This window comes from Drosophila miranda, chromosome 4, assembly GCF_003369915.1.
Source record: "Drosophila miranda strain MSH22 chromosome 4, D.miranda_PacBio2.1, whole genome shotgun sequence".
Classification (NCBI taxonomy): domain Eukaryota; kingdom Metazoa; phylum Arthropoda; class Insecta; order Diptera; family Drosophilidae; genus Drosophila; species Drosophila miranda.
Genome location: NC_046677.1, coordinates 29,402,468 through 29,415,339, shown reverse-complemented (window position 1 = coordinate 29,415,339; position 12,872 = coordinate 29,402,468). Strand labels below are relative to the sequence as shown.

At 47.7% G+C, this 12,872-nt stretch overlaps 5 protein-coding genes across 6 annotated transcripts; 2 read left to right on the top strand and 3 right to left on the bottom strand.

Annotated features, from left to right (window-relative positions):
* The first annotated feature begins 5 nt into the window (after positions 1–5).
* On the top strand, positions 6–2,711 carry LOC117188612 (phospholipase A-2-activating protein-like). The gene is made up of 4 exons (XM_033392617.1): positions 6–241; positions 304–1,170; positions 1,231–1,860; positions 1,929–2,711. Exons 1-4 carry the CDS (start codon positions 87–89, stop codon positions 2,638–2,640), a joined length of 2,364 nt encoding a protein of 787 aa, XP_033248508.1. The 5' UTR covers positions 6–86; the 3' UTR covers positions 2,641–2,711.
* LOC108161772 lies at positions 2,655–3,498 on the bottom strand. Its single transcript, XM_017296111.1, has 2 exons — positions 2,963–3,498; positions 2,655–2,897 (listed from the first exon to the last, which is right to left on the bottom strand). The coding sequence occupies exons 1-2, from the start codon at positions 3,341–3,343 to the stop codon at positions 2,709–2,711; spliced, it is 570 nt and encodes a 189-aa protein (XP_017151600.1). The 5' UTR covers positions 3,344–3,498; the 3' UTR covers positions 2,655–2,708.
* Positions 3,499–3,516: 18 nt separating this feature from the next.
* LOC108161763 (integrator complex subunit 14) lies at positions 3,517–5,433 on the bottom strand. Its single transcript, XM_017296097.2, is given in 3 exon segments — positions 3,517–4,538; positions 4,541–4,738; positions 4,810–5,433. Coding segments are annotated over 3 exon segments (1,746 nt in total). The 5' UTR covers positions 5,351–5,433; the 3' UTR covers positions 3,517–3,531.
* A 464-nt stretch (positions 5,434–5,897) lies between these two features.
* On the top strand, positions 5,898–10,016 carry LOC108161765. The gene is made up of 5 exons (XM_017296098.2): positions 5,898–6,023; positions 6,742–6,943; positions 8,136–8,355; positions 8,410–8,980; positions 9,141–10,016. The coding sequence occupies exons 2-5, from the start codon at positions 6,852–6,854 to the stop codon at positions 9,863–9,865; spliced, it is 1,608 nt and encodes a 535-aa protein (XP_017151587.1). The 5' UTR covers positions 5,898–6,023; positions 6,742–6,851; the 3' UTR covers positions 9,866–10,016.
* On the bottom strand, positions 9,985–11,457 carry LOC108161769 (dehydrodolichyl diphosphate synthase complex subunit NUS1). 2 transcript variants are annotated; one of them, XM_017296106.2, is made up of 3 exons: positions 11,288–11,457; positions 10,628–11,232; positions 9,985–10,504 (listed from the first exon to the last, which is right to left on the bottom strand). In XM_017296106.2, exons 2-3 carry the CDS (start codon positions 11,129–11,131, stop codon positions 10,163–10,165), a joined length of 846 nt encoding a protein of 281 aa, XP_017151595.1. In that variant the 5' UTR covers positions 11,132–11,232; positions 11,288–11,457; the 3' UTR covers positions 9,985–10,162. The 2 variants fall into 2 exon arrangements, with proteins under 2 accessions (XP_017151595.1, XP_017151594.1); XM_017296105.2 differs by having other exon boundaries at positions 11,292–11,457.
* Positions 11,458–12,872: the final 1,415 nt, after the last annotated feature.

Genomic DNA, 12,872 nt, shown 5'->3' with positions numbered 1-12,872 from the left:
GTCACACAAAGTGAAAGACAAAAGACATTGGCAAAAAGCCGGTGGAAAAGGGAAAATTTAAGAGTTGTAAACCGCTTAATAGAGGAATGGAGCCTACGCTGGATACGTATAAGCTTAGCTGTGAGCTGTTTGGCCACAGCTTGGATGTGCGCGCTGTTGCCGCTGGTAGCGTCACGCCCGAGGGTCAAATTATTTTGTCTGGGTCTCGCGACAAGAGTACAAAGCTGTGGAAGCCAATTGGGTGCGTTGTTTGAGCTAGAATCATGTGGTTTTTTAATCCTCAATCCTCCTTTGATATTCCAGCAACGAGTATATTGAGGGCCTGACGCTGAAGGACCACAAAAATTTCATATCCTACATATTTTTCCATACCGCCGAGCAGTGGATTTGCACGGCCAGCAATGACGCGACAATTTGCATCTATAAGCAAGACGGCTTTCTGCCGCTGCTTACGCTTAAAGGTCACGAGTCGACCGTTTGTGCCTTGTCTGAGGGCCTGAAGCCGCGCAGTCTCATCAGCGGCAGTTGGGACAAAACGGCTCGTGTGTGGACCATAGGAGAAACGGGCGAAGCTACGACCGTGTCTCTCAAAGGGCACGAAGCAGCCGTCTGGGCTGTGGCCACTCTGAAAACGGAGCAAAAGTACGTGACCGGTGGGGCCGACAAGTGCATTTACTACTGGAACGAGAAGGGCGAGAAGCTGCGTATGCTCAAGGGCCACACCGACTGCGTTCGCGGTCTGATTGGCCTAGAGGCCAACACGCTACTGTCGTGCGGCAACGATGGCGTCCTGAACTTCTGGAACGAGGAGGGCGAGTGCGTGCGCAAGCTGGCCGGGCATACCAACTACATCTATGCCATGGCCCGAAACCAGGCCTTGGGCGACCAGGTCGTTGTCTCCTGCGGCGAGGACAGCACTCTGCGCATGTGGAATGTAATAACCGGTGATGAGTTGGGCGAGCCCATTCTGCATCCGGGAATATCGGTGTGGTCAGTGGCGTGTCTGCTAAACGGAGACATTGTCACGGGCTGCAGCGATGGCGTCGTCCGAGTCTTTAGCAAAGACCCAGCGCGTCAAGCAAGCGAGGCCAACCGAAAAGCCTTCGACCTGGCCGTGGCCACTCGAAAGTCGCAGATAAACGAGGAGATTGGCGGCGTTAAGAAAACTGAGTGAGCCTTGCCTTCGCTTTTCTTTCATCTCGCACTCAGTGCCTTATGTACTCCTTTCAGTCTTCCAGGTCCTGAGGCCCTGCTAGCGAATGGAACCCGCGAGGGACAAACGAAAATGGTACGTCATCTAGATGGATCCGTCAAGTGTTATTCCTGGGAGCTCGGCAAGTGGAATTTGGTTGGTGATGTCATGGGCGCCTCGGGTGGCACTCAGGTCACCTCCGGCAAGAATCTGTACGAGGGCAGGGAGTACGACTTTGTGTTCAATGTCGACATCTCCGACACGGCTCCGCCGATAAAACTTCCCTACAACCATGGCGAAGATCCCTGGCTGGCAGCACAAGCCTTCATTCACAAGAACGATCTGCCACAGGCATACCTCGAACAGGTGGCCAACTTTATTGTAAAGAACTCTAAGAGTGGGCCTGTGGTGATGAGTCAGGCACCCAGCGGCTATCAGGATCCCTTTACTGGCGGCTCTCGCTATCTACCTGGCTCTACCAGTACGAATGTCGCAACCCCTGGCAATGCGGATCCCTTCACCGGATCCTCTAGCTATTCTACTAGCGCAAGCAATGCGTCGTCCAGTGTGGATGTGAACTTTGTGCGTGCGGGAGATAAACATTTCCCCGTCAACAACTATCGCACGTTTGACACCTGCGATGCCACCAAGGTGCTGGAGAAATTAAAGTGAGTGGATTGGTGATTTGATGGCTATTACATTAAGGATCTTTAAATTGCTGAATTTCTTTTTTCAGAGAGTTCAACAAAAAGCTTACGCCCAGCGATGGACAAGTTGGCGATGAATTGTTGCTTGCTGTCATTAAGCTAACTGATCAGTCTCCGGTGGTGGACCTGACAGCTCTGGAGGCGTTGACTATTCTACTTAAATGGCCACCCGGTCAGGTCTTTCCGGTCATCGATATACTGCGCCTGGCCGTGCGCAACGAGGCAATCTTCAGTATCGTCACTAATAGCCATAACATCCTTGGAATCGTAATACCACAACTCAGTGGAGCTGCGGCTAATCAGTTGATGGTGGTGCGCTGCCTGGCCAACAGCCTCACCCACCACACTGGAAGGAAGCAGGTGGAGTCGGAGTTGCCCAAGATCATTGAACTGATTAGTGGAATCCGTGCGGGCAGCGCCAATCTGCAGATTGCGATGGCTACCTTCTATCTGAACCTGACCATTTCGCAGACTCTGGGTGTGGCAAAGTCCGAGGTGTGCTATATGGTCACCACGGGTGTTGTGGAGCTGCTCAAGTGGGCCAATGATCTGGAGGCCTGCTACCGCTCCATGCAAGCCATCGGAAACTTGACCACGACCCCATGTGGCCAGGAGACCATCGCCCAAGTTATCTCCGTCGACTATGTGATGGACAAGTTGCGTGAGCTGACCAACACGCCTCAAGGCGAGAACTTCAGAAAGTTAAACACGGTGGGACAGGCCCTTCTGGCGGCATTCTAAGTATACTTTCTGCCTGATTTCTAAATTATATATTGGAGAATGATTTTTCTAAATAAATATTAAACACTTTAGTCGGCTGACGTTTTGGAATGCTGAGGCGCCTCTTCTGTGCCTGCTGGCTTCGAATTAGCAGCGGGCTGCTGTCGGCTGTTTATGCGCTCTAACAGCTCCAACTTCCATCGCTCCTCGGGCACTCCCTTGGCCCAGTCGGGCACAGTAATGTTGGGTAGCGAAATCGTGGACATGGCTTTCAGTATCTAAGGATATAAATATTGACATAAGATCTTGATCGTCTAGCTTTCCACGGGAACGGCCAAACAACCTGTTCGGTTCGCGTCTTATCCAGCTCCATTTGAAGTTCTTGGGGTCGGGGCTCATTCCACACTTGCCGTTCGATTTCAATGTCGGCACTCTCAATGGGAGGCATATTGGGATCGCCGTGGGTAACTGCTGCTGTTGTCAGATCAATGTCCTCGTCATCATCTACAGGTACTGTGATGGCCTCCGCCTCCAATTGTCGTGGCTGTGGCTCTGTTCTCGGTTCACTGTCGTTCACATCACCATCGTCCATGGCAAGCATCTGGTATCCATCGTAGGCATCCGAGTCATCGCTATCCTCGCTCTCGATACCAACGCGCGGATGGTCCACTGCTGGCGTTGGAAATATCTCATGACCAGGATCAGACGGTAATTCTGGGCCCATTGCTTTATTATTTATTTTTCCGTAGTTCTTTCTTCGATAACGATAGCTCGCAGTGCTGTAAAATTCCAGCCAAGACAGTAGGTAGCGAACTAGTAGTTCGCTTTATAGCGAACCTATAGAGCCGTTACTTTTACAAGCAGGAATGTTAAAATTCAACCCGGAGACTAAACACGTATAGTTGTGAAAATTTAATACATATAACCCGCTGTGGAGGCAACGGCAGCTGAGCTGCTCGCATCGGGTACCCCGCCCTTTTGATGCGGCACAATTGTGGATTTGATGTCCCGATTAGAGGTTTTCCGCAGCTCCGTCGCGGCATGCTGCAGCTGCACGGTGCACTCGTTGCTGGCGCCATTCAAGGTGAGATGAGCGCACTCCTTTTCCAGGAGCATGGCCAGGACCTCGAGAAGCTCGACGAAACCGAGTGCCAAGGCGGCGCGACGGATGCGATTGAGTTCCTTGTAGAAGTGCTGGGTCTTGTCCGGCATCTTCTTGGCATGGCGCAGTACCTTCTGAACGTCGGACTGTAGGCTAGCCTGTCGTATCCACACAACGCTGCTCTGGGAATAGGAACGGCGATCGGCGCGAACTGGAAAGCTGGCCGTTTCGCCGGGGGCCAGATCCTCGGTAAAACCGAGTAACTCCAGATCTCCCAACCAGGGTATGACATTCGATCCTGGCGGCAGAATGTTCAGCATCAGATTTGACTTCTTTTTGGCATCGGTAAAGGCATACATGAAGCTGTACCACTTCTCGCCCACCCGCACCAAGGCGGCCATATTCTCCATTTTCAGAGCCCCGTGCAGCAGGACACAGAAGCACTCCTTCTGCTGCTCCGTTTGTGGGCCACTGCTGTGCTTTAGCACGATCGTGACATCCGCATCATCGCCGCTCTCTTCGGTGTCCTTGGGATCCTTGGCGTAAAACTCTCGAATGTCCTGTTCGAGTCTCTCCAGCTCGTAGTTCGGATTGCTTGTGTCTAGCGTGAGTTTGGCTGGCTTCGCCACTGCTGCCATGCCCGCAGAGCGACGACTTGTCTTCTCACGCTCGACCTTCGGCAGTACCCAATGCCGGCTTAGAGTCGCCGGCGAGCCTATGTCGGACAGAGCCAGGAAACCACACACGTCGATCCGCTGATCAATTTGGCGCACCTGGGCCTCCACGCCAAGCACTGCCGGCTGCTCATATGGGGTTGTGGGGGCCAGAGCAGAACGGGAGCCTCCATGCGGAAATAGCTGCCGCACTTCAACGTGACCTCGGTGGACTTGTAGCTTGTCTCGCACAGACGCTCGATCAGCTCGAAAACGGCAGTGCGTCCCAGTTCACTTTTGTGACTCGGAGTAGAAGTGGCCTCATTTGTTTCGGGATTCTTTACGGGTGTCATAAATAGCTGACCTGGATAAAAGCAAAGGCAAAGGAAAAGGCGTTTAGGGGTAAATTCTTGAGGTGTTCATTTCTTTACCTACCCTTTAGTAAGGCAGCGTCTAAGAGTTGCTGATACATGACCAGGGCGCGGGTAAAATACTGATCACTGTGTAGTCCCAGACATATGAAGTTCAGGTTGTAGTTAGCCACAGTCCGGAGCCACGCGTACTCCGGATCAGCTTCCTTGCCGGCATAGGTTTCTAGAAAGCCGCTGATCGAAGTGGTGCCAAAACCCAGACCGCAGTCGGTGAACACAACCAGCTGCAAGAGGTTCTGTGCTCCCCAGGTGGACATTATGCTGACGGATGTCTTAAGCATGGTCAGCAGACAGGCCTTGTCCACCGTCTCGATCTTCTTCACCGCCTGTCGTATCTGATCATAGTCGCGTGTGAAATCCACCTTCAACTCCGCGGTCGTTGTATACGATATCAGGGCAAGGTGCTCCAGTTTGCCGGCCGCCGTGAAATTGTCGAGTAGATGTTGGATGCCCTTGGTGGCCAGCGATAGATATGTGTGCTCATTCCTGCCGGGAACCGGGCGTAGCATCGAAAGCGATGCATCTACGGCTATGATCGTCGGCATTGTAAATTATAGTAAAAACAATCAAAATGTACTTTTTCCTGAGCTGAGCGTCTTTGTTTACGTATCTTCTTCTTGTACTCCAGCTGAAAGTGCCATTCCCTTCGCAATGCGCTCAGTTAACGTTTTCAAGTGAATGGCATATTTCTTCCATTTGGCGCCAACAAAAAATTCAATTAAAATAGACGCCTGCTAAATACGAACTTAAGCATCTCAATCAATCGTTTGGGGACTGGACTGCATATTAGATTTTAATTGTCTTGATTTCGCCGCAAAACCATCCAGAGATAGAGACCCTTGTCATTTGTTTGCATTGCACTCAATAGTTTTGTATTAATATAAATTGAATTTTGATTCGATTCCACTTCCACCCCGACTTGACTATGCGGGGTCGGTCTCTTCCTGCTCTTTTAATTACATTTTATTAAAAACATATGAGCGCTGCCCGCGGGGCTCTCTCCAGCCCCCAGCATCGGCAGTCGGCAGTCGCAGAGGCATTATTCAGGGAGAGGAGAATACAAATCCACTCCCGACCAGGCGCCAGCATTCATTCAGTGTGCTCAGCTGGAGCAGTGAGGTCGCGTCTCCAAGCAAAGAATCATTTCCAAAGTGTGCCACATAAAATATTTCTGTTTTAAGACTTCTTGCAGTTGGAGTGTACAAATTTCCCAAGAAAGTGAGTAATAATTGTATTGACTAGCTCATAGTATCTTCAATGAATATAGAATATACTAGCATAGAGGCCTTATGCCATATATACAGCACAAACAATTTATCAACCTTTTAACCCAAGCCGAGCATCCTTATCAACAAATAATTCTCTCGTCAGCCTCGGTGTTTTTAATTTTTTTTACTCATTAGCGGTGATCGTAAATAATAATTTCACTCGCATATTTCTGACCCAATTTCCCGAATGCAGCATTTCCTCTCCATATAGTGGAAATCTGGCACGGGGGAGGGTAGGGATATTTTTGCGTCATTTGTTTATCGTTGCAAGAACAATATAGCCGATTATATGGCGCTGCGCTCTATATATGCATATATGTACATATGTATGTACATACATAGTTCACACACATCAGCGAGGTCTAACCAACCACACAATGAATCCGATCCGACAAGGAACCCATGCGCTTTGTTTGCAAATCTTTTGGAATGACTTTATTTATTTGTTTCTTCCCCGGTCCCGTCCCAATAATAGACCCCTAAATATTGCATTTTTGGCTTGCATCGGCCATAAATTGTTCGCATTTTGGCATTTTAGCTGTAATTAATAAGGAAATGTTTGGCTTATAACTACCACCCGGATACACAATGGCAAAACGGCGCGGCGCGGCGCCATTTCAATTTATTTTAAATTTCCATTGATTCAGTTTCCTCTCGACTCTGCACAGAATACGCTGTGGATTGCACTCCACTACTCGAATCTGCATAGCTGCATCCTATTTAAAGATCATATCGGATCAGATCAGACCAGATCATCAGAGCCACGCACTACTGCATCATGGCCAGGGGAAGTCGAACACTCCAATTAGTATTCCTAGCTTTAATTGCTCTACTATCGCAATGGCAAACGACAACTGCGATGCCCGTCACGTAAGTACATATATTGTTTATTATCCGTATATTTTATAGCATACCTTGATATTCAATGGGACATTTCTAAAAGACAAATATTTACGTATGTAGGTTCGTTCTCATCTTGTTCTCTATAAATATTTGCCTTTAACAAATCTTTAATTCGATTTATCAACTTATCATAATAATTCTTTGTTGTAAACTTCTTTATAATTAGGGATTTTCCTATCATTGAAATTTATTTGATTTAATACTCAATATTTTATTAGATTTCAATGCCTTAAATCCTCCAAATAAAAGCCTAATGTCTATGCAGCTTATATAAAATTGAAAAAGATTTAGTTTTTATTTAGGATAATCCGGAGAAATCCAGAAAAAGAATAAATCTCAGATCCCAAATCATTAAAAGAGCTGTAATTGGATGCCTAACTTTTGAACAGAAAAGAAAACTGAATACTCGGGGACTTTGACACATGTCACACAAATTCGTTCGCACTTCATTCAGGATATGGGATTGGGCCTTATCCATGGGGAATTTTTATGCGAAATATGCAAGACATCAACTCCGTGTCGGCGGCTGTCCATCCCCATCCCCAGTCCAATCCACGTCCCCTGCATCCACACGCAGTCCCAGGCGCTGGCCTCCCTAATGGCTAGTGCCTTCTGAAGAAACGAAGATGTTCCGTCCGTCCGGCTGTCTTCTCGTACGTTTGTACGTCCGTCTGTTTCTGTTCCGCTTATTTGTTTGTTTATTTTCGGACCCGGGGCCGGGGCCGGGGCCGAGGCATGTTTTTACTGCATCTCTCTAACTGCAGACACTTCATGCAAATGGGAATCGGGAGTGGGATAGAGCGGCATGTGTGCCAGGCACTTAGGCAGTCGCATCTCCCCCTACCCCTACACCGCCCCGAATCACTCCTATCTATGCTCTCGCTCCGGCATATCCATCAGCATCAATGCATTTCACACAAACAGAAACTAAACAGGGTTCCTGACCCTGAGCCGGGAGAACCATTCACGATCGCAATCGAAATGGAAATTAAGAGTGGGAATTGGAATGGGAATGGGAGTGCGGCCCTTCAATATTTATAGATACAATGGTGGTGGCGGCAGAGGCACAGGCACTGCCAGCGGCCTCCCACCCAGATGATTAATGAGTGAGAGCGAAGCTAATTTTAAGCAAAACTCCTTGTCCGCTGCCTCGTTCCAGCAATGAGGAACTGCGCGGCACCATTCAGTCGCTGATCTATTCGTACAACCAGCTCGACAATAAGCTGGAACGGCACGAGCATCGAGAGCGTGCCCTGGGGGAGCTGCTGAAGAAGGCCCTGCAGTCGCTGCAAAAAGGCCAGAAGAGTCTGGAGCCCATCAATGGGATATTCGGAAGGCTAGACGAGCGGGTCAGCCAGATCGAGACCATGCTCATCACGGTGAGTCGGAGACATTAACCACAGGCCTCGCCCTTAATCCCACATTCCATCCAGCAAGAGGAGAAGTACAATGCCCAGTCGGATCGGTTTAATCAGGCTACCGAGCACATGTTCAAATGGATGCGGGAGAACGACGAGTGCTTTAAGCGTCCTCCAGCTAATGCCAATTTGATTGCGGCTGCCCCAGCACCAGCGGCCATTCCCAATGAGTTTGTCAAGGAGCAGCAGCGGCTGAACAAGCAGCTCCTCGAGGAGATCCAGAAACTCTCATCGAGTGTGGTCTCTCTGCTGGACAGCAGCAAACAGGCAGCCGCCCAGACCCAAAAGAACTTCGACAGCATGCCCAAGGCCACCGAACTGCTCACTCAGATCGAGGCGAAGCTCCAGCAGCACTCATCCAGCGTCACTACTGCAGCTCCGCCAAAGAACGATGAGTTTGAGGCGCAGCTTCTGGAACGTCTCAATGCTTTGGGTGGTCAGGTGGCCAAACTGAGCGATGCTCCACCTCCAGCTGCTCCTGTTGGCCTCAATGAGAAGGACCGAGCGTACATCCAAGAGTTGAATAATGATACAATGAATGCACTGGCCAAACTGAAGAGCGAGACTGTTTCTGGTCAGCAAACAGGTTGGTAGAATCTTCAAATCTAATACTTTCGAACATAAGTAGATTAAACACCCTTAAAAATTGAAAGCTCCCTTCTGAAGCTGATCCAACTTCCTTATGTGCACTGCACACTTATAACAGCATGAATATAATCTAATGTTTATGTATGTATTTCTTATAGCTTTGACCCAGACGACGGAACGTTTGCAGCAGACTGAGGCCAATATCCAGGCATTCTTTGCTTCCGCGAACGAGAGCAACAGCAAGCTGAACGATGGTTTCGAGGCGTTGGGCAAGTTCAATAACATCTTGATGACCAATTCGGAGGTGGTGCTAGACATGCAACGTAAGGTGGAGTTCGGCACCCTGCAGATTGTGCAGCGGGTTAGCAAGCTTTTGGAGGAACAGGTGACCGACTTGAAGGCTGTGCTCAACACACGATTTACTGCTCTGGATGGGGCCGTGGTCAGTGGTCAGCAGGAGACGACTCGCAACATTAGCGGGCTGCTGGATACGGAGCTTACGCAGGTGTGGCATCGAATCGAGATCATGTCCAGTGAAATTAGCCAAAGCAGGGATCTGCTGAGCATCATTCAGGCCGCTTCCGATGGCTACATAAACAGCACCTTGGCCACAATGATGGGTCTGGGCGGCAAGGTGGAGGAGACAAAGAAGCACATGATCGATATGGACGAGAACCTGAACTTCCTGCTGGGTAAACTGTCGCTGATGTCCAGCGAGTTTGCCAACATAAAAAAGGGCCTTGCCGACTCGCTCGAGGATCTGCGCAACTCCTTCCATCTCCTGCACGAGCGCATGCCGACGGGTCCGGGGCCACACAACATCGAGAAGAACCAGTATCTGACCGACGTGAATCTGCTGTCCAAGCGCCATGCCCAGGAGTAGGAGGCAACCACTGCAATCATAATTAACATTTAACATAAATAATACAATAACCTTAACCGTAGCGCTTAAGGACGCCCACTTACAACATACAACATATTTATGCAATTGCGATCTTAAACTCTCTCTTAAATACATTTCGTTTATGAACAACTTACTTCTTCGCACTTCATGCTTACGCTCTAGTGTATTTGCTCCGGGCTATAATTTACATACGGAATGGGATAACTACTTAAATATATTTTATCAATTGAAATTTCATATTCGCTGGGCCTAAGCACCTAAGCCCTCACAGTTGCACTACTTTCCCCACCTCTGCTCGCAGCGTGAGTATCGGTAGAGCACCTTGGTGAAGGATTCCACGTTGAAGTACCGATCGCTGGGATGCGTGTGGAACTCGGTGAAGCGCACATGCCACGGCATCAGGCCGTACGTACACGTTTGACGTGCAAAAATGATGCCTAGCTCCGGGTCCGGCGCATCATAGCCCAGCCGCTTGGCCAGCCTTAAGGTTATCTGCTCGGTGAGGGACTCCCGCCTCTGCAGCAGACCCTTTACCAGAGGCGTCTCTCTAATTTCGTACAGATCTCGGCAGACATCCGCTATAAGGGCATGGCAATCCGCGGGCCTGATTCGGTAGACCTGCAGCAGCAAAGAAAAAAATCAATTAGCGTTTTGTACCGTGCACAGATAAGGCGACGATTATTTCTGGGAATCGACGGTCGGGTCGCTAGTACGGCGGCGCTTCTTATCAGCCAGTCTTACCTGCAGCTGTTGCGGTAAATGCGTACCGTTTACACCGTTCGCATACCCATTTTTCTTGTGCCCATTGGTATGCCCATTTTTGTAATGAGCCAGTTTCGCTGGCCAAACGAAGCTCCTACTGCTGCCGTTGCTCTCATCCCGTGGCTGGCACAGGGGGGCCAGGTCCACATAGCCGTGTTTTTCCTCGCGCCTGTCGTACACACTGATGTGCTTTATACCAATGGCGAGAGCGTAACCGAAAATTGCATTTAGTCGTCCAGCATCCACGTAGTAGTCATCCGGAGCTATGATCAGCACTAGGTGCTGCGGCATTTTGGTCAAGCTTGCCTTGCAGTCGGCGAGTAAGCGGTTCTCGTGCCGCTCACGCGCATTTTTTCCTCGACAAAAGTCATATGACCCGCATACAAGGGCATGAAACTTCTGGTGCAGTCGCCGCAGAAGCTCGTAGGCTCCGACCAGGAGTAACAGGAGCTTGCCAAGCAGTAAGCAGATCACCTCAATCATGGTGGGATCGGCCTGCGGAATGTGTGGAATCGATGGCGACCGCTGGTGGCCTCCTGTTGCTTCTTGAGGTGCCGTTCAAAGTGTACACAAGCAAACATAACCTGAAAACAGAGGCGGAACGTTAGTCAAACACTTTTGCTGGAGCCGAGGACTCACCCACTCTAATCAAGGCCTTTGTGGCGTAATGCTTCAATCACTATGTGGGGGTCATCGTGTTATGTAGCTTCTTTCGAATAAACCCGAGTACGTGTTCTAATTAGAAAAGTGGCCGGAGCTGAGTTTTGGTTTTGGTATTTCTCCTTCATTTATTTATGGTGTTTTTGGTGGTCATACTCTATATCGATGGTTCGTGAAATGCTGCAAGGGGTGTTAGCACAACGAGGTAAAGATACAAGACTAACTGCTATATATAAATAAATATAACAAATCGTCTTATAGAAAATTAATTCATCAATGCGATAAAATTATGTGTTCAGGGCTGAAGATCCTGCCTAGCTAGTTATATCAAATCGAAGATCAAAATCAACGAATTTGACTAGCGATCATGTATGGAGAACAATTAACCCACTAGTGATCTGTGGGTATTATAATACTCTCCACGAAAAATATGAATCTTGAAGAATTTTAGCGCTGCTTTGGTGAAAGATATCTTGGTCTTTTTTCAAGCAAAGATGAAGGATAGTTTTTATAATTAATAATAATAATATTAAATATTAATTAATAATAATAATAATAAAAATGTGGTATATTTTTATAATGAGACCGCATAATGTGGTAACATTAATTTGTAAACCGTGATTTAGTCAAAATACAATACTTACAAGCAATTTAGGATAGTTATTATAATTAATATTTGTATTATTTTCGGCAGTTTAATTCAAGTTATAATCCTGTTTAAATAAAGGGGGCTTAAGTGGGCTACGATCGGTTTTTCATATATATAAGACGCTATATTGTTGTTGAGGAACCAAATTGTAGGCAAAAACAATCAAAGTCAAGTGTTTAAAATAAGCCAGCCAAGTATAGAAGAGATTCATTAATTGGATAAAATTATGTGGGCAGGGCTGAGAGATCTATCTAGCTAGTAATATTCCACGGAATATCAAAAACGAGGAATATGTATAATAGAACTTGAATTCGTCAGTATATTTACGGTATATTTTTATAATGAGACCGTATAATGTGATATATATCGTAGGGTGGGCACTGCTGCCGGCATATACTGTAGCAAATACCACATAAGATTACCATTGAAGAACCAAAATTGAGGAAAAAGTAAAATTTAATTGTCTACCAGTTCTCAGTTAATCAAGGTGAGTGATTCCTGTGATTACCCATCAACCGCACACCCCTTCCCCTTAGCTGGAGTTGTGATTATTTGGATTTAAGTCGGTGGCCAGAAGGCTGTCTGGAATAGTGAGTGGGTGGGTGTGTGCAGTGTATCCTAAATATATATCCATATATATTTATGTTCACATATATGTATATGTGCATGGTGTGAATGTACAAGAGACAGCTGCTGTGCCGCCTGTGACAGCGGAGCTATGGACGATTTAGATGTTATGGCTATTTTTATGTGATTCATTTTGTTTGCAAAATTAAATTCATACAAACACGTACATGTGTGTATATGTACTTGTGAGGGTGAGTAGATATGCTTTTTGCGCGTTTTTCGGTGTATTTTTAATGATGATTTCATATCCAATTCCATTTTACTTAACTACAATTGCGCAGATACAAA